The 21299-nt window shown below is 45.7% G+C and overlaps 2 protein-coding genes and 1 non-coding gene across 5 annotated transcripts in view; 1 reads left to right on the top strand and 2 right to left on the bottom strand.

Annotated features, from left to right (window-relative positions):
- Positions 1-21299, top strand: part of cdk19 (cyclin dependent kinase 19) — a 329688-nt gene that overhangs the window by 296698 nt on the left and 11691 nt on the right. The window lies entirely within an intron of this gene.
- LOC144493440 (uncharacterized) overlaps positions 1-21299 on the bottom strand; it is a 131913-nt gene that overhangs the window by 28002 nt on the left and 82612 nt on the right. For both annotated transcript variants that reach the window (XM_078212350.1, XM_078212351.1), the window contains 2 exons: positions 12082-12192; positions 1000-1166 (listed from right to left, as the gene is read on the bottom strand). In XM_078212350.1, coding sequence (XP_078068476.1) covers positions 1000-1166; positions 12082-12192 — 278 coding nt within the window. The remainder of the gene's footprint in view (positions 1-999; positions 1167-12081; positions 12193-21299) is intronic.
- Positions 4935-5006, bottom strand: trnav-cac (transfer RNA valine (anticodon CAC)). Its single transcript has one exon. It is a non-coding gene; the product is annotated as a tRNA-Val (tRNA).

The following is a 21299-nucleotide window of genomic DNA, read 5'->3' on the forward strand; positions in this document are numbered from 1 at the left end:
TAATGTGACAGGATTAATTGATGATCTCATAAGACCATAAGACCAAGGAGCAGAAGTAGGTCATTTGGCCCATCACTGCACCACCATTCAATGAGATCATGACTGATAGGAAATAATAATCCTCAGCTCCACATCCTCACCTTATCCCCATTACTCATTGATTCCTTTACTGATTAAAAATTTGTACAACTCAGCTTCATCCTCTAGACAAGAATGATCAGAATGACAGTATAGGCTCAAGGGGCAAAATGGCCTCCAGTTCTTATTTCCTTTGTTATATTTTATGCCTCAATAATGTCATCCTCCTACCTGACAATCAAGTGATGTTTTCAAATAGCAGGGAGACGGTTGGCTCAGGAAACAGTTTGGTTGTAAGCCATGATACCAGGATACTGCACATGCACAATTCATGCAAACAGAAACCCTTTCTCCCAAGTCACTAGCAGTCAGGAGGCCAATTACTAATTCTATTAGAGTCCCATCCAAAGTGGGAAGGTTAGCACCCTGATCCATATCACATCATATTTCTTTATACCCTGTTCCGTTATCTTCTGTTTAGACCTACAATGTCACTATTACTCATTCCTTTCAAGGAAGATTGCAGAGGTGCTGCTGTCATCTCAACCATGGTACTGCAGCATGATCTCATTCACAGGGGATTGAAATAAACACGAGCCCACAGACATCTCAATTACACTTCTGTTAGGCATATATTAATTTAAAAAGATTACTGATCAGCAGCTGAACAGACAAAAAATCCTGCACCATTACCTGTAAAAATCAAAATGGGAAAAATTCATTTAGGTAGAGCCACTTCAATGTGACGCTAGGCAGACTATGTCACTGCCCCAGGGACCATAGTGCCATGGGACTGCTACCTGTGTAGCCTACGTAGGTCTTCTCGATGGTCCTTAGTTACATGAGAGTGAGCATAAAATATTTTATGCTGGCAATGTGAAAAGCAAACAGGAATTATGTAATAAATATCATCTACCATACCTCAATGTTATACTGGCTGTAAAGGACATTCTGGATGATCTCTGCTTGCTCATAATTTGCATATCCATCTTTAAGTAGACATTCTGGGAGTTGAACACATGCCATAGAGCCAAACATTTCTCTTGGGGCCAGCAATCCAGTTTTCCAACGATTCACGAGTAGATCCACTGAGCAAAGGCAAAAAGGTTACTTGAATATTTTAATATTAATTACAAATCAATTCTATTTCTACACACTCAAAAAGAGGTGGAAATATGAACAAGTACTTGGGTACAATAAACAGTAACTGTGAATATACACAGACTAGAAGAAACATCATCGCAGATTTCTCATCACCATTTCCATTCTGAATCTTTCACTAGAAAGGTAGGATAGATGAACTAAATATCATGGAATCCATACAGTGCAGGAAGAGGTCATTTGGCCCATTGACTCTCTGACAGAGCATCTTACCCACCACATCCCCCTACCTTAGGCATCTTGGGACACTAAGGGGTAATTTAGCAAGAACAATCCACCTAACCTGCACCTCTTGGGAGGAAACCGGAGCACCTGGAGGAAATCCATGCAGACACGGGAGAACGTGCAAATTTTACACAGCCACCCAAAGCTGGAATCGCTCCCGGATGCCTGAATATCTGAGCTGTAAGTTTGAATCAGGCCTCACAGGACACTTAGGCCCCAAGTTGTGCTCTGGTCCAGAACCCATCTGTTGCATCCAAACTGTTCCTGGACAGTGCTTGGGAAAGAAGTAATAGCCCTAACAAAAACAAAATCCTGGAGGTGCTGAAAACCTGAAATAAGAAAAGAAAATGCTGGAAATACTCAGCAAGTCAAGCAGCATCTGTGGAGCTAAACAGAGTTAACATTTCAAGTCAATGACCCATCATTAAGAGGTCTGATGAAGGGTCATTGACCTGAAACATTAACTCTGGCCGGAATTTTCTGACCTCTCCCGCCAGCGTGATCCTCTGCTCCCAGCAAAGTCAATAGATGCTTGAATAACTCGCAACATCAAACATGGAGAACCCACCGCAGTGGGACCAGAAAATTCCGATGCCTCTTTCTCTCCACAAATGCTGAATAATAACCCTAATAAGTAAAGGTATTTTATATGGCTAATGTGGAAAATACAAACAGGAATGATGTATTGAAAATGAACATTCATCATAGCTCAATATTATAACAGCTCAGTTTATTCCTAACTTAGATAGATGATTCAGTGCTGCAGTATCAACAATTCAGTGATTAACAGAATCTCAAGCAGTTGAATTGGCAATGGGCCAACTTCCTAACAAGGTTATTCATTAATTGACAGTCACCTGAACACAACGATTACATAGAAACATATAAATAGGAACAGGAGTAGGCCATTCAGCCCTTCGAGCCTGTTCCACCATTCATTATGATCATGGCTGATCATCCAACTCAATAACCTGATCCCGCCTTCCCCCCCATTTTCTTTGACCCCCTTCGCCCAAGAATTATATCTAACTCCTTCTTGAAAACATACAAGATTTTGGCCTCAACTGCTTTCTCTGTTAGTAAACTCAACAGGCTTACTACTCTCTGGGTGAAGGAATTTCTCCTCATCTCAGTTCTAAAAGGTTTACCCTGTATCCTTAGACTATGACCCCTGGTTCTCGACATCCTCACCATTGGGAACATCCTTCCTGCATTCGCCCTGTCGAGTTGTGTTGGAATTTATAGGTTTCTATGAGATCCTCTGCTCATTCTTCTAAACTCCAGCAAATATATTCCTAACCGACTCAATCTCTCCTCATATGACAGACCTGCCATTCCAGAAATCAGTTGGGTAAACCTTCTCTGCATTCCCTCTATAGCAAGAACATCATTCCTCAGATAAGGAGACCAAAACTGCACACAATATTCCAGGTGTAGTCTTACCAAGGAATATGGACTGCACAGTGGTTAGCACTGCTGCCTCTCAGCGCCGGGGACCCAGGTTCAATTCCGGCTTTGGGTGACTGTCTGTGTAGAGTTTGCACATTCTCCCCGTGTCTGCATGGATTTCCTCCGGGTGCTCCAGTTTCCTCCCACAGCCCAAAGATGTGCAGGTTAGGTGGATTGGTTATGCACAAATTGCCCCTTAGTGTCAGGGGAATTAGTAGGGTAAATTTATCTTTATAAATCGGAGTATCGAGTATAAAAGTTGGAGTGTTATGGTAAGGTTATATAAGGCATTGGTGAGGCCGAATTTGGAGTATTGTGTACAGTTTTGGTCACCTAGTTACAGGAAGGATGTAAATAAGATTGAAAGAGTGCAGAGAAGGTTCACAAGGATGTTGCAGGGACTTGAGAAGCTGAGTTACAGAGAGAGATTGAATAGGTTGGGACTTTATTCCCTGGAGCGTAGAAGATTGAGGGGAGATTTGATAGAGGTGTATAAGATTTTGATGGGTATAGATAGAGTGAATGCAAGCAGGCTTTTTCCGCTGAGGCTAGGGGAGAAAAAAGCCAGAGGGCATGGGTTAAGGGTGAAAGGAGAAAAGTTTAAAGGGAATATTAGGGGGGGCTTCTTCACGCAGAGAGTGGTGGGAGTGTGGAATGAGCTGCCGGATAAAGTGGTAAATGCGGGGTCACTTTTAACATTTAAGAAAAACGAGGACGGGTTCATGGATGAGAGGGGTGTGGAGGGATATGGTCCAAGTGCAGGTCAGTGGGACTAGGCATAAAATGGTTCGGCACAGACAAGAAGGGCCAAAAGGCCTGTTTCTGAGCTGTAATTTTCTATGGTTCTTTTCTATGGTTCTAGGGCCTGGGTGGGATTGTTGTCAGTACAGGCTCGATGGGCCGAATAGCCTCCTTCTTCACTCATAGAATCCCACGGTGCAGAAAGAGGCCATTCAGCCCATCGACCACAATCCCACCTAGGCCCTATCCCCATAGCCCCAGGCATTTACCCTAGTTAGTCCACCTGACACTAAGGAGCAATTTAGCATGGCCAATCCACCTGATCCGCACATCTTTGGACTGTGGGAGGAAACTGGAGCACCCGGAGGAAACCCACGCAGACACGGGGAGAATGTGCATACTCCACGCAGAAAGTGATGCGAGGTCATGAATTGAACCTGAATCCCTGGCGGTATGAGGCAGTAGTGCTAACCACTGTGCTACCGTGCTGCCCACAGTAGGGATTCACTGCAGGGATTCTATGATTCCGTGATTCTAATTGACCATTTGGCCCTTGAGGCTGCTCCATCATTCAAGAAGATCATGGCTGATCTGACTGTGGCCTCAACTCCACACTCCTATCTGTCCCATAACCCTTGCTGATCAAAAATCTTGTTCAGCCTTGAACATATTCAATGGCATTGCCTCTACAGTTTTCTGGGGAAGAGAATTCCATAGACTATTTATTTATTTTTATTAGTGTCACAAGTAGATTTACGTTAACACTGCAGTGAAATTATTGTGAAAATTCCCTAATGACTCTCTAACAGAAATAAATTCTTCTTATCTCAGTCTTAAATGGAAGCCTCTTAATTTTAAACTGTGTCCCCTATTTCTAGTCTTCCTCATCCTCTCAGCATCTACTCTGTCAAATCTCCTCAGAATCTTATATGTTTCAATCAGATCACCTCTCATTCTTCCAAATTCAATGGATATAAGACCGACCTTTTCTTTTAAAGTTTATTTTATGAGTCACAACTAGGCTTACATTAACATGGCAAAGAAGTTACTGTGAAATTTCCCTAGTCGCTACAATCCGGCACCTGTTCGGGTCAACGTGCTTAACCAACACGTCTTTCAGACTGTGGGAGGAAACCGGGGTACCCGGAGGAAACCCACGCAGACACGGGGAGAACGTGCAAACTCCACACAGGCAGTGACCCAAGCCAGGAATCGAACCCAGGTCCCTGGCACTGTGAGGCAGCAGTGCTAACCACTGTGCCACCGTGCCACCCAGATAATGTTCCCACCCAGGATCGAACTGGGACCTTTCGTGTGTGAGGCGAACGTGATAACCACTACACTATGAAAACTTCTGTCCAATTTTCCTTGTAGGATAACCCCTACAACCCAGAAATCAGTCAAGGGAATCCAGTCATTTTTACTGATGCAAATCCCCATGCCTGTGTGGGTTTTCTCTGGGTGCTCCGGTTTCCTCCCACAGTACAAAGATGTGCAGGTTAGTTGGATTCAATGTGTGGGGTTACAGGGTTATGGTGGGGGATTGGGCCTAGGTAGGGTGCTATTTCGGAGGGTCGGTGCAAACCCGATGGGCCGAATGGCTTCTTTACTATAGGGATTCTATGATTGCCTATCGTACAACTTTCAGCAATGATGCATGTCACTGAATTCCCACACTGATCTACTACTATTTTGTAACGCATTCACTTCTTACCCATCATCGCTGCATTTCTGAAGTAAAGTGGTGGTTGGTTAGGTACCTTGCATCATTTATGACTAATTCTTACTGGATGTTAACATGTGATCATAAGCCCTGAATAATGCAAGAGTACGTGTGCCAAAACAGAAATTATATTTACAGCAGTGCAGATAGTGGCTGCTTCTAGCTCAAAGACAAAAGGCAGCATTATCTAGTTTGAATTTATCTGCCAACTGGCCCTCAACAAAAGTTACTTTTCCAGAAAGAGGGCATGCAAGACATTGTCAGGCTAGCCAAACCCATCGGTTTTTTGCTTTTCAGAGTAAAGCTACAGATTATTAACACAACATTTCTCATTCAAATTGTTTCCCAATTTTAAACATTGGGCTGAATTTAGTGGCTACAGTGGTGGTCCTCTCCACCAGTCTGAAAGCCTGGGACAACATTGCCATGGTCACTTTTGGAAGCCCCAACTAAATTCAATGTCAATTCCACAGCTAAGCTACCTGTTGTCAGGGCCACTCAGAGGTCCAGCAGCTCTCACTGGGAACAGCAAAGATGGAGGAAGCACCAGAGTGCAGCTAAGTCAGTCAGGCTCACTGGGGCCAGTCAGACAGTCCCTGATGAAGAATGGAGAGAGGTGGAAGACTTTCTTTGGTTACAGATGCCTGGCCAGGAGACCACTCCCTGTCTGCAAGGAAGGAGGCCACCAGGTATTACTGTCTGGCCTCCCCATATAGTATATGGCTCTACTCCCCACACCTGCACTGATAGGCTACCATTTTCATAGAATCGTAGAATCCCCAAAGTCCAGGAGGTCACTTGGCTCATCGAGCCTGCACCGATAACAATCTCAATAAGTCCCCACTAAGGGACAATTTAGCCTGACCAATCCACCCAACGTGCACATCTCTGGAGTGTGGGAGGAAACCGGAGCACCCGGAAGAAACCCACGCAGACACAGGAGAATGTGCAACCTCCACACAGATAGTCACCCAAGGCCGGACTTGAACCTGGGCCCCTGGCACTGTGAGACAGCAGTGATAACTATTGTGTCACCATGCCACCCCATCGATGGGATGGTGCCCACAAAGGTCAACGATGGCCCAGTGGTGTTATTGCCAGAAATCCAGAAATTCAGCTAATGTTCTGGGGACCCGGGTTCGAATCCTGCCATGGCAGATGGGGGAATTTGAATTCACTAATCCACTGATGACCATGAAACCATTGTCGATTGTTGGAAAAACCCATCTGGTTCACTAATGCCCTTTAGGGAAGGAAATCTGCCGTCCTTACCTGGTCTCGCCTACATGTGACTCCAGAGCGACAGCAATGTGGTTAGCCCTCAACTGCCCTCGGGCAACTATGGATGGGCAATAAATGCTGGCCAGCCAACGACGCCCATGTCCCACGAATGAGTTAAAAAAAGGCTTGCCCTAGGCTATCCTCCTCCTTGTCTTAATTAGGAGGAAGTGGGAAGGCAAGACGGGAATCCCTCCTGATCCCACTGCCCACCCCATTCCCCCACTTGCAGCTCATGGGGTGATTTCTGATTGCAGTCATATTGCTGGGGAAAGAGCCTGAATACGAGCTACCTTGGGCTGCTCTAGCATACAATCTTTAGACGATAGGGATAAAAATGGCATTGGTTGTTATTTTGAGCCTTTAATCACTTTTGCAGTCAGCTGTTGATGAAATGTGTCTCTGGGTAGGACATACATCAGGACTGAAAAGGTTAGAAGCTATTTTATTTCTCAGGACAAACCACGATTGTGTGCTAGTACGGCACGTTCTTTCTTTTGCGTTATTACCTGAAAATAATTTGGTCATAATGGCTATTCTTAATGTGAAAAAAGCACCCTAACAAGTTACATCTTGATTTTTCACCAAGTTTTTGCTTGATTCACCTTTACAGAGGTTGGTGCAAAGCAGTTAAGGCCACATGAAGTACTGTTTTTTTTAATGAATTCTTGGAATATGGGCATTGCACTTATCACTTCTCACTAATTGTCCTTTAGAAGATGGAGGTGAGCCACATTTTTGAACTGAGAAGTCCATGTGGCTCTGTCCTCCTAGAAGTAGATATTGCGGACTTAAAAGTCACAAGTAGGCTTATATTCACACTGCGATGAAGGTACTGTGAAAATCCCCTACTCGCCACATTCCAGCGCCTGTTCGGATACACTGAGAGAGAATTTAGCACGGCCAATGCACGTAACCTGTATATCTTTGGACTGTGGAAAGAAACCAGAGCACCCGGAGGAAACCCACACAGACACGGGGGGAATGTGCAAACTCCACACAGACAGTGATCCAAGCTGAGAAACGAGGTCCCTGGCGCTGTGAGGCAGCAGTGCTAGCCACTGTGCCACCATGCCGCGGATGTGGAGAGGTCTTGGTGAGTGGCTGCAGTGCATCTTGTAGATAGTACACATTGCAGCCATGATGTACCAATGGTGGAAGAAAAGAATATTAAGGAAGTGGACAGGCTGTGGATCAATTGAAGTGCTTTACAAGGTCCATCTCCCTGCTTCTCCTTCCTGTAACCTGTTTGTTAAAATCTACCTCTTTAGACATCTGCCCTCATTGTTCCTTCTGTGGCTTTGTATCAAATTTTATTTGTTTTGTGAAGTGCCTTGGGATGGTTTGCTATGCTGAAAGTGCTAGTAGCTCCCTGATGCACGTTATCAAACACGAGGCTAGATGCTCAGGAAATAAAGGCTTTTATTTACTGTAATGAAGCAGCCAATAATTATATACACGATCCCAGACTGAAGGGGTCCCAGCCAGAGCAGGGACTTTTATACCTCTCCCAGGAGGCGGAGCCCGACTGGGATGTACCACAACACTACAGTACAAAGGTGTAACAACCCCACCCTAACCCCAACAGCAACAAGTAGCACAACCCAACAGTAACATATGTACATCCTTGTAGTACTGGCCAGACCCTGGCTCAGTACTATCCAGTGGGAACCAACGATGGTTCACCACATTCACCCCTCCTTTTAGAACAAAGGCCGGCAGGGTACAAAAAAACAGAATAAAATGTCATCAGTCTATAAGTTCAGACGGTCAGGGGGACTGCACCGTCGTTGTGACCTCCTCAATACCGGCGGTGACACCGGAGTAGGCACTTGCGGTGGCATTCTCCCCAAGGCGGCGTCCAGCTGTTCTTCCACGGACTCACAGGCCGGTTGACCCTGAGGTGACGGTAGTCCATGGGGTTCTGACACGCCCTGCAGTGGCGACCATCCTCTGGACTCAGGCAAGCTGGATGTTCATCATAGATTTGTCAAGTCTATGAGGCTTGGCCTGGTCCAGGATGATCGACGCCACCGTTGGTTCATGAGCGCCACTGCAGGCAGCCGAAATCGATGAGGAGGACCCCTGCTGGTCGTTCACGGTCGGTGCCGACCAACATGGCCGCTCCCATAAGTCGCACGTGGGTGATGGCGCCAAACTCAGCGACCCCTGGTGGTCACACACCTCCGACTCCGTCGACCGTAATGATGTCGTCCTGGCCTCGCACGTGGACGAACCCCTCGATGATTTCGACGACGAAGCGCCGAGCTCTGAAGAATCGCAGGCTGCACTGCCGTTCCTAGATTTAGATTGGCACACTTTCGAATAGTGCCCTTTCTTACCGCAGGCGGAGCACAACACAGCCTTAGCGGGACACTGTTGCCGAGTATGCTTCGCTCCCCCACAGAAGTAACACCGCGGGCCGCCCGGAGCTGCTGCCGTCGTCTGGCCCGAGTGTGAGCACGCCATTACGCAGCATTTCGAACCCAAGGGACGAGGAGGGATTGGCGACTGCTCCTGCCACGTTGTCTCCACGTGGTCTTCCGGATACAATACTAAGCTTTTGGAGGCCGTCTCCAGCATCTCCGCTAGCTCGATTGCCTGGGTAAGGTCAAGGTTACCTTTCTCCAATTGTTTAAGTCGAATGTACGACGATCCGACTCCCGCCACAAACGCATCTCGGGCGAGGTCGTTCATGCTCTGCTCAGCCGACACAGCTTTGCAGTTACAGCCCCTGGCTAGCTGTAGGAGCTCGTTCGCATATTCCTCCATCGTTTCGCCAGACTGCCATCGTCGAGTGGCTAAGAGGTAACGAGCGTGTATTTCATTGGGCGGTTTGATATAACGCTTCTTCAGAAGCTTGAGGGCCTTAGTATAATCGGTGGCCGCATGGATCGCGAGGTAGACAGTGTCGCTTACCCTCGCATGGAGGACCCGGAGTCTGTCATCATCTGTGGTGACCGCTGCGGAGGCTGCCAGATAGTCTTCGAAGCACTTCAGCCAGTGGTCGAAGGTGTTAGAGGCGCCCACCGCACGTGGATCTAGTGTAAGGTGTTCTGGCTTCAGGATCTGCTCCATACTCTCTTTTTTTTTTCTTCGACGAGAGTTTAACAACAGTAAATAAAATTGATGCGCGTTATCAAACACGAGGCTAGATGCTCAGGAAATAAAGGCTTTTATTTACTGTAATGAAGCAGCCAATAATTATATACACGATCCCAGACTGAAGGGGTCCCAGCCAGAGCAGGGACTTTTATACCTCTCCCAGGAGGCGGAGCCCGACTGGGATGTGCCACAACACTACAGTACAAAGGTGTAACAACCCCACCCTAACCCCAACAGCAACAAGTAGCACAACCCAACAGTAACATATGTACATCCTTGTAGTACTGGCCAGACCCTGGCTCAGTACTATCCAGTGGGAACTAACGATGGTTCACCACACTCCCCTTTGGGGAGCTAACAGCCTGACCCTGCTGGAGTGAAGAGGGGTGCAATCGGGGCCCCCATCGGGTCAGGCAGCGGAGGGGTGCCCCCTGGGCATTTGCACACTGGCTCTGCCAGCCTGTGCCCCTGGCACTGCTCAAGGGGCAAGGTGCCAATGCCCAGGGGGCAGGGCATATGGGAGCAGGGCCTATGGGCGGGGGGGTGGGGGGGCCTGTGTGGACGGGGCCTTGGGGCAATCGGTGGGGGTGCAGGGTCCCGCTGCCACTCTTCATTGGGATCAATGGGGTCAGGAGGGAGGCCAGTGATCGGGGCAGGCTTGAGGGGGGAGGGGGAAGGTCTGCCCACTGGGGAGGGGGGTGGGGGTCAGCCTGCTGCTGGGGGAGGGAATCAGCATTGCTGGGGAGGTGTGGGCGGAGATGACGATCAGGACGGTCCGGGGCAGGACGGGGTGGGGGGGGTGGTCAGGGCTGGCCAGGGAATGGTTGGAGTGGCCATGATCGGGCTGTGGGGGGGTTGGGGGGGGACCAGCAGTGCCGGGGTCCTGGGCTGGCCATCGATTGAACTTGCCAACAAATGGGAATATGATAGTTCGGGGCCACTGTGCATCGCAGAGACCCGCTGGTTTTCACCTCCTGGACGGGAATAGGCCCCGCCCCCTGAAATCTAATGATTTTCACGATTGTGACCCCTGCTCTGCACAGAATGTGGGAGATTCTAGTGTGAACTCCCACTGAAAAAAACAATCGTGAATTACTTCAGTTTTCCCACAAATTCAACACTTAGAATTTTTTTGGGAGAATTCCACCCCACCTCTCCAATGTCACCTGGTACGCAATACTCATCTGGTAGCCTTACTTTCACTTACTTTCTCTTTAAGAGGGCAAATAGCACACAATAACAACCAAAGATAGATGGCTAGAGGCGGCAAAATTATATTCTAACTCCCCACCACAGAGCTTCTGAAATGGCAAAGTCAGCAGAACTAGAGGAAGAGTTCAGATTGCAGAATGGTTTGACAAAATATCTAAGTGGGCAGAACAATGATCGATGAAATTTGATGGAGAAAAGAGTAAAGTACTGTACATGGGAAGGAAAAATAGATATGTGCACTTTATGAATGGCATTGAAATAGCTATAGATAAAACTAAAAGCAATTTCAGAATCTTGACAGACTCTGTTAAACATGTTTAACCACTACAGCGCAAGGTCAATAGAACATTCAATGCTAGTGTCATCGTCATCATTACTAAAACTAACTTTACAACTTATTGAATTTAAATTCCACCAGCTGCCATGGTGGGATTTGAACCTATGTCACGATTTGAACCCATGTTGTCAGACCATTAGCCTGTACCTCTGGATTACAAGTCCAGTAACATTACCACTACACCACTGATTCTCCATTTCCATCGTTGCTGTCCGTGGTGCATTATGAGTACAAAATCACAAATACAGCAGTCCTCTGAAAAGCAGAGCTCCCAAGTGTGTTAGCACTAATCAAACAGTGGATACATTTCAGACATGTACACTTCATAACCTGTTTTTTTTGTTTTATGGATGTTACCCTGCTATTTATTTTTAGCTTTTAATTTTCAATACAGTAATCTACATAGGACGTGCAGATATATGCACGAGGTCAAAGCAGACAACTATCAACTATCAAACTATCACCCATGAATAATGGTAACTTGTGCAATGTTGGACACAAGGTACCCTCAGGACAGTAGCAAAGAAAACTGGTGAGAATAGCTATTAAAAGGTAGTCAATAGTCACTTAGCAAGATCCTGCACATTTAATCAGATTAGTGTTACAGCGTAGAAACCTAAATCTGTATAATTAATGCCAACTGAAAAATAACCACAGTTTCAGGTCTTGATGCTGACAGGTCAAGGTATATCAGGTTTGGGCAATAAATGCTGGCCACGCAGCGACACCCACATCACGTAAACGAATAATTAACCACATGAATAAATCTCACCAGCTTGGGACATGAGGTCTTGGATATATCCTCGAATTCTCTCCAAACCCACAGATTCCCAGAAATCCAACACAGTATGAAGAGCCAGGAAAGCACTGTAGTCTCTTAAACCTGAAATAAGTCAATTGTTTTAAGATAGTCTGTCTTAAGGATTGAAAAATACTGTACAATGACACAACTAGATCATTAATTTTGGACTTCAGTTTACAAATTGCGATTTGAAATGAAATTGTGATTGCTGAAATATTTATTCTTTAAAGTCAGACGCAATGTAATAACAATTTGTCATTTATGAATTGAAAGTTGCCGATTAGGCCATATTGGGTAAAATGCAAAGGGAACATGTAAACACTGTAAACACATCAGGTAGTAAGGCAAAGGTAGACTCACCCGTGATCTTGCAATAGCACATTCAAACTTGATATGCTTTTCTACTGTTTTGATTGGGCTGCTGAAACACCAATCCTCGTCACACTCCCTGTGATTGGGAATGCGGGTTGTCTTACATCTTATGAAAATGCAGCTGTTTCAACTAATAGTGACTATAGTAGGAAGGCAGATCCGCCTGGGTAACACTTAGGGGGAAAAGAATTTGGAGAAACCAAGGGACTTGATGGTGGGTGAGTGGATTTACAAGTGTGGGGTATAATACCTTTAATATCACTATACCTTTCCTTACCTGGATCCTTTCAATCTCAGTAGTCGACAGGAAGCTGCTTGCGTCTTTGGCCAAGCCCTTGTTCCTCATAATGACCAGCTTGATCTCCTATTGGCAGTTGCTGGGCTGCATGCATGGTTGGCCATTTGGTTCCTGTTCTTTTGGAATGGCTGAAGCACTGGCGTTGTGCACAGGTTTACTTTACAGCTCTGGCAATGCTGCTGTGTCTGACAGTGGGACCTGGTCCAGATTCCATCCCTGTTGTACTGGTCAGTGTGGCTGCATGCAACACTACACATGGTTCCTAAAGTGCAATTTGTCATGCAGCTCTTTCTTATTGCAAGTGCACTGCAGGCTCCCACACTTGTCGCACTCAAAGGCTGCATGTTTAGATCTTGGTCTCTTGGAAGATCAGCCCACTCGATCATCACTGCTGCGCCAGTACTGCAGGCCAAGGAGGAGCACGGACTCCACAGTGACTAACAGGTGAGTTCTAGCCATTCCGAGGATTCAAGCATTGTGGGCTGGTTCTGCTGTGCATCAGGTGAAGGGCCCAGATAGCTCTATCCATAATTGCACTATCTCCTCATAACCCGAAGTCAATCCCATAATAATTCATTGTCCCACAATCTCTCCATAGTCTGTTTCAATCATAAAAATTCAAGACAAGACCAGACCAAGAGCAGATTGAGAAGCTGAATAGGGTGAGAGGCTGGGAGCAGAGCAGCTGAACAGGGTGAGAGGCTGGGAGCAGAGCAGCTGAACAGGGAGAGAGGCTGGGAGCAGAGCAGCTGAACAGGGCGAGAAGCTGGGAGCAGAGCAGCTGAACAGGGCGAGAAGCTGGGAGCAGAGCAGCTGAACAGGGCGAGAAGCTGGGAGCAGAGCAGCTGAACAGGGCGAGAAGCTGGGAGCAGAGCAGCTGAACAGGGCGAGAAGCTGGGAGCAGAGCAGCTGAACAGGGCGAGAAGCTGGGAGCAGAGCAGCTGAACAGGGAGAGGAAAGGCTGAGAGCAGAGCAGCTGAACAGGGCGAGAAGCTGGGAGCAGAGCAACTGAACAGGGAGAGGAGAGGCTGGGAGCAGAGCAGCTGAATAGGGAGAGGAAAGGCTGAGAGTGAAACAGTTGAAGTGGACAAAGGAAGGAAAGGCTAGGGGTCATGCGAATGTAGTGGACATGGAGAGGTGAGGCTGGGGGATGCTTGTCACATGTATATATAGTGAAAAGTATTGTTTCTTGCGCGCTAGAAGAACAAAGCATACTGTACATAGAGAAGGGAAGGAGAAAGTGCAGAATGTAGAGTAACAATCATAGCAAGGTTGTAGAAAAAAATCAGTTTAATATGAGGTAGGTCCATTCAAAAGTCTGATGGCAGCAGGGAAGAAGCTGTTCTTGAGTTGGTTGATACGTGTCCTCAGACTTTTGTATCTTTTTCCTGATGGAAGAAGGTGGAATAGAGTATAGCCGGGGTGAGTGGGGTCCTTTATTATGCTGGCTGCTTTTCCGAGGCAGCGGGAAGTGTAGACAGAGTCAAGGGATGGGAGGCTAGTTTGCGTGATGGACTGGACTTTGTTCACGACCCTTTGTAGTTTCTTGTGGTCTTGGGCAGAGCAGGAGCCATATCAAAGCTGTGGTACATCCAAAAAGAATGGTGCATCCATAAAAGTTGGTGAGAGTCATAGCTGACATGCCAAATTTCCTTCGGAAATTCCTGAGAAAGTAGAGGCGCTGGTGGGCTTTCTTCACTATAGCGTCGGCATGGGGGGACCAGGGCAGGTTGTTGGTGATCTAGACATCTAGAAACTTGAAGCTCTTGACCATCTCCATTTCATCCCCATTGATGTAGACAGGGGCATGTCCTCCACTCTCCTTCCTGAAGTCAATGACTATCTCTTTCATTTTGTTGACATTGAGGGAGAGGTTATTGTCACCGCACCAGCTCACCTGATTCTCCTATCTAATTCCTGTACTCCGTCTCATCATTGTTTGAGATCTGACCCTCTACGGTGGTGTCATCAGCAAACTTGAAAATGGAGTTGGAGGGGAATTTGGCCACACAGTCATAGGTGTATAAGGAGTATAGTAAGGGGGTAAGGACACACCCTTGTGGGGCATTGGTGTTGAGGATGATCGTGGAGGAGGTGTTGCTGCCTATCCTTACTGATTGCGGGTCTGTGGGTTAGGAAGTTTAGGATCCAGGCACAGAGGGAGAAGCCACATGGTTGGAGTGGACATGGCAAGATGGGGCAGGAAGCCATATCGCTCTCCTTGTCCAAGTGGACAAGGAGAGCGAAGGCTGAGAATGGAGTGGCTGAAGATGACAAAGAAAGGCATGGTCAGAACCAGAGTAGTTAGAGTGAAAGGTGAGGCGGGGCCAAGAATGAACATTTCCTTTTGCAGGATTGTAGCCATCTGTCAGCATTGCAGAACAGGACACTTGGGAGATCTAACTGAGATATACAAAATGTAATGGGGGTTTGACAGGGTAGACATAGAGCAGATCTTTCCCTTGTTGGACATTCTGGAATGAGAGGCTATAGTTTTAGGCTAACGGGTGGCAGATTTAAAACAGAAAGGAGGAGGAATTACTTCACTCAAATGGTCATGAATCTGTGGAATTCCCTACCCCAGAGTGCAGGAGACACCAGAACACTAAACAATTTTAAAGAGGAGATAGGTAGGTTTTTAATTAGTAGCAGGATGAAGGGTTATGGGGAGTGAGCAGGAAGATGGAGATGAGGCTGAGATTAGATCAGCCATGATTGTATTGAATGATGGAGCAGGTTTGAGGGGCTGAACTGCCTACTCCTGGTTCTTATTCACAAAGTGCCTGGAAATTCAAAAGCATGCAAGTCAAGCTAATTTCTTGAAAATTAACCAGTTGGTTGCAGTGTTTTTAACCCCATTGGGCAGGAGTTAAGTCAGGACATTACATGTACTGAAGTACTTTTTGCCCAAGCCATTGTAGAGTATGGATTATTTATAGCGTCTGTAGATCATTTAGCAACCGACGTTTCCTGATTCCTAAATACTGCAAAATAATTTTGTGTGAGAACAAAAGCTACTGCAATCATAAAATTTCTTGCCAACCTCCATTCTAAATCAGCTGAAGCACATGCTAAAGTGACCTAGTCATATTAATGATGGATGAGAGTAATTGCAGTAACAAGGAGATTTGCATTAGTATAAGGTACTTTCACCAGAATCTCAAAGTTTTTAAAGCAGATACTTGGCCATGGAAATATGTAATATAGCAAATGCAGAAAACCTGTTTAGGTCTAATAAATTCCGTGTTTGCTCGCCACCATGGGAGAACGTTTATTGGTTTCTCTTCTGAATCTGGCAATTTCAAAGAACAAAGAAAAGTACAGCTCAGGAACAGGTTCTTCAGCCCTCCAAACTCGTGCTGATCATGATGCTCTAACTAAACTAAAAAAAACCTTCTGCCCTTACTCGGTCCATATCCCTCTATTCCCTCCCTCTTCATGTACCCATCCAGATTCCGCTTAAATGTTGCTATGTGCCTGCTTCCACCACCTCCTCTGGCAGTGCATTCCAGGCACCTACCACTCTCTGTGTGAAAAATTTCCCTCGCACATCTCTCTTAAACTTTCTCCCTCTTACCTTGAACCTGTGCCCTCTGGTAATTGACACTTCCATCCTGGGAAAAAGTCTCTGACTATCCACCCTGTCTATGCCCCTCCTACTTTTGTAGACCTCTATCAGGTCTCCCCTCAACCTCTGTCTTTCTAGTGAAAACAATCCTAGTTTATTCAACCTCTCCTCATAGGCAACACCCTCGAGACCAGGCAGCATCCTGGTGAACCTTCTTTGCACTCTCTCCATATCCTCCACGAGCTTCTGGTAGTATGGGAACCAGAACTTCAGGCAATACTCCAAATGCGGCCTAACCAAGGTTCTATATAGCTGCAACATGATATCCCAACTCCTGTACTGAATGCCCTGGCCAATGAAGGCAAGCATGCCATATGCTTTCTTAATCACCTTGGTAACCTGTGTTGACACTTTTAGGGAGCTATGGACCTTTGTGATAGGAAAATATAACTCTTATTTTATATTGGATAAAACTGCATACGGCTCCATTTACAGTCTGCTTTGTGTACCCACATTATGCATTTTCTAGCAAAAGATATGTTAAAACAATCTCAAAACCAGTGGAAGATCTGTTGTTGGACAATTTTTTTATTGCTTTAATAGTAGTACAAAATGAAAAGAGGAGTACAAAAAATACAACCAATGGGTAAGTTTCAAATAATAATAAAACATGGAGGAACAAGGGACCTCAAGCAGTATCAAGATGGCCAAAACGGGATTCTTGCCAGATATTAAACCCATTGAAAGTTTCCCATCTGGTACGCCTGGCCTAATCTGGTTCTTATCCAGAGCAGGCGAGAACCTAATGACTACTAATTTAAATGCATTAGAATACAAATATTGGGCTGGGCTGGAGGGGTTCAGGTTGGGCATCTTTGCTTAGTTTGTTTTTATTGCTCTTCATGGATGCTTAAATCTAAATTGTAGTTTTTTTTTTAAACAGGCTTTCTCTTTGATCTGAAGTGCCTACTCATGTGAGCAGCTGCTAGTTCTAACTGCATTTTTAAAAAAAAACAGGTTTTCTCTTTGTTCTAAGAGCTTCCCAGAAAGACCAGTCTGATCGCTCTTTTTACAAAGTAGATCTTCTTCCACTTCTTATGCTGGAACAGATTGCCGTTCCTGAGGTTGTTTTCAACTTTAGAAGAAGCTGGCACAACTCAGAAATCATCTTCCAAGGGGTCCTCAATGAGGAACTTCTGGTGGCCATAGTTTATTTCTCCGGATAGATGTCTTGGCCACGCCGGGGGTGAGGGGGGGGGGGAGAGAGTCATAGGCCTTTGGAGCCTCTGGGCCCTTTGGGGTCTCCCATTTAAGAAAAAAATGAGAAAAATTTGTTTTCTCTCAGAAGGTCAAGGGTCATAAAATCCCTACAGTGCAGTGGAGGCCATTTGGCCCATCGAGCACGCACCGACTCTTTGACAGGTTATCCAAGTCCTCTCCCCCTTCCTATCCCCATAACCCCACACATTTCCCAGGACTAATCCATCCAACCTACACATCTCGGGACACTAAGGGGCAATTTAGCATGGCTAATCCATCTAACCTGCACATCTTTGGACTGTGGGAGGAAATCGGAGCAGCTGGAGGAAACCCATGCAGACACGGACAGAATGTGCAAATTCTACACTGACAGTCACCCAAGGCCAGAATTGAACCTGGGTCCCTGGAGCCTTGAGGCAGCAGTGCTAACCACTGTGCCATCCTCGTGAATCTTTAGAACTTTCTTCCCCAGAGACATGGAAATCAAAGGTTATTGGGGATAGGTGGAATGTAGAGTTAAGGCCACAATTATATCAGCCATGATTTTATTGAATGGCAGATAAGGCTTGAGGGGCCGAATGTCCTACTCCTGCTCCTAATTTGTATGTTTGTACAGGCTGGGTGATCTAATAGCCTACAATGTATTTTCCCTCCCAAGTCAAAAATTACCCATCTTTTAAAAAATATTTATTCATAAGATTTGGGTGTTGCTGGCTAAATCAGCATTTATTGCCCATCCATAATTGCCCTTGAGAAGGTGGTGGTGGTTTCTTCCTCTGGGAAAAAAGTATTAAACTGCTCAAAAAAAACAATGCTTGATCGATTTGTATTTGGGTGTTAAACAGTGTCAATTGTATAACCATGGTGGATCTCCAAGACCAAAATAGGGAAAATCAAGAAGTCATCTGCTTCCTTTAAAACTAAATTGGATTTGCTGATAATGACAACTCAGAAGTTCCATGCTGTAGCCACAAAGTTTTGTTCTACAGCTGTCCAGAAACTGCTGAAGAATTACCAGTGATAGACAACATTGTTGAGATATTTGTCTCAAAACCTGCAATGAAGTCTGAGAAGGAAAAGCAAACAATTGTCAATAATTGGAGTCAGAATCAAGTAGATTCTGAACTATATAATTTCCAGATGTGGTAACAAGACTGGATGAGTGGTGAACCTTAACAAATTTTGGGCACAGAAATAGAATATGCAGCTTTTTGGCAAGTGTTACCCTTCTGATTGTGCCTTATGATCAGGCCACATGGGCATTTTTTTTCTCCTTAATGCAGACAAACCCACTTTCTGGTCCAGAATGTGCAGCCAAGTTTTATCAACTAAACTCACGGGAAAAATAAATAGAATGGCCTGCTGGGATCTGGAACCTTTCCAAAAGCTACTGGAAATAGCTAAATATGTAACATGCCAGCAGGTGTTATCAGAATCAGTCGTCACAACTTTAAAATGAGATTCATGGCAATCTGGTGATCATAAGCATGATAAGAGTCATAAGAACTAGGAGCAGGAGTCGGCAATTCAGCCCCTTGAGCCTGCTCTGCCATTCAATACAATCATGGCTGACCTCATCTTGGCCTCAATTCCACTTACCTGCCCGTTCACCATAGCCCTTCAAACCCTTACTAATTAAAAATCTGTCCGCCTCTTCCTTAAATTTACTCAAACTCTCAGCATCCACAACACTGGGATAGTGAATTCCACAGATTCACAACCCTTTGAAAGAAGTAAGTTCTGCTGATCTTTGTTTTGAATCTTCCACCCCTTATCCTAAAACTATGACCTCTTGTTCTAGATTGACCTACAAGAGGAAACATCTTCTCCATATCAGTGTAACAGATTACACTTTTTAAAAGCTTTTTGTAACATATTTCAGGTGTTGTATCCCAGAGGGTAGTGAATCTCTGGAATTCTCTGCCCATTGAAGTGGTGGAGGCTTCCTCGTTTAATATGTTTAAATCACGGGTAGATAGTTTTCTGATCGATAAGGGAATTAGGGGATATGGGGAGCAGGCGGGTAAGTGGAACTGATTCGCTTCAGATCAGCCATGATCTTGTTGAATGGCGGGGCAGGCTCGAAGGGCCAGATGGCCTACTCCTGCTCCTATTTCTTATGTTCTTATAGATGTGGTAGAGAACTCTGACTTATTGGAGATGAAATAAGCCATGAACAAAGTTTAGAAATCAACTGCCAACTGGTTCATATTTGAAAACAAAGCAACTTACGATTTTTATACCAAATTCCTTGATTTACGAGTTGGTGGGGTTGGCATGTCTGACACAGGAACGTGATAGCTCTACATACCCATGAGTTTGCAAAATCCATAACAAAGCAGTTTTAGTGAGCACAAAGCCAGGAAATGCTGCCTGCCAAACTGAAAAGGTCAAATGCTGAATGGATTCTTTTTTTTAAAATGTGAAACTATCACATTGTTCCAAGCAGAAGTAGCTGTTTTCAGAACTTGGAATTTATCCTATTCACAACCTGACCTCAAATTCTGGTTTACTCGTGAAGTTTATTAGACCTGATCCCTCTTAATAAATTCAGTACCCCAAATGTACAAACACGAGTCTGAATTTTCCGGTGGGTGTCACCCATACACAAATTCCAAGCCCGGGGCAGTCTGAGTCCAGCCAGCCTGTGCAATCTTCTTGCAGGTAGCCAATTAAAAGGCCACCTCACAATGCCTGTCCAATTAGGAATGATGGATGGGCTGCACAGCCAAGAGGGCCACTTGGAAGGCCTGAAGTTATGGCAACTGGCAGTCTCACCAGGAGAGAAGGTCTGCCTGGAGGGGGGTTGTGAGGATGCCTCAAAATGGAAAGGCTTTTTGCAAGCTTCTAAATTTTTAAAAAATAAGTGAGGCCACAAAATCCACAAAAAAGTAGTTACGTGTCAGCCACATTGGTGTGGATCTGGAATCACATGTAGGTCAGACCTGGTAAGGATGGCAGATTTCCTTCCCTAGCATTTATTGTCTATCCCTAGTTGCCCTTGAGGAACAAAGAACAAAGGACAATACAGCACAGGAACATGCCCTTCGGCCCTCCAAGCCCATGCCGCTCCCTGGTCCAAACTAGACCATTCTTTTGTATCCCTCCATTCCCACTCCGTTCATATGGCTATCTAGATAAGTCTTAAACGTTCCCAGTGTGTCCGCCTCCACCACCTTGCCTGGCAGCGCATTCCAGGCCCCCACCACCCTCTGTGTAAAATATGTCCTTCTGATATCTGTGTTAAACCTCCCCCCCTTCACCTTGAACCTATGACCCCTCGTGAACGTCACCATCGACCTGGGGAAAAGCTTCCCACCGTTCACCCTATCTATGCCTTTCATAATTTTATACACCTCTATTAAGTCTCCCCTCATCCTCCGTCTTTCCAGGGAGAACAACCCCAGTTTACCCAATCTCTCCTCATAACTAAGCCCCTCCATACCAGGCAACATCCTGGTAAACCTCCTCTGTACTCTCTCCAAAGCCTCCACGTCCTTCTGGTAGTGTGGCGACCAGAACTGGACGCAGTATTCCAAATGCGGCCGAACCAACGTTCTATACATCTGCAACATCAGACCCCAACTTTTATACTCTATGCCCCGTCCTATAAAGGCAAGCATGCCATATGCCTTCTTCACCACCTTCTCCACCTGTGACGTCACCTTCAAGGATCTGTGGACTTGGACA

This window comes from Mustelus asterias, chromosome 5 (assembly GCF_964213995.1).
Source record: "Mustelus asterias chromosome 5, sMusAst1.hap1.1, whole genome shotgun sequence".
NCBI lineage: Eukaryota > Metazoa > Chordata > Chondrichthyes > Carcharhiniformes > Triakidae > Mustelus > Mustelus asterias.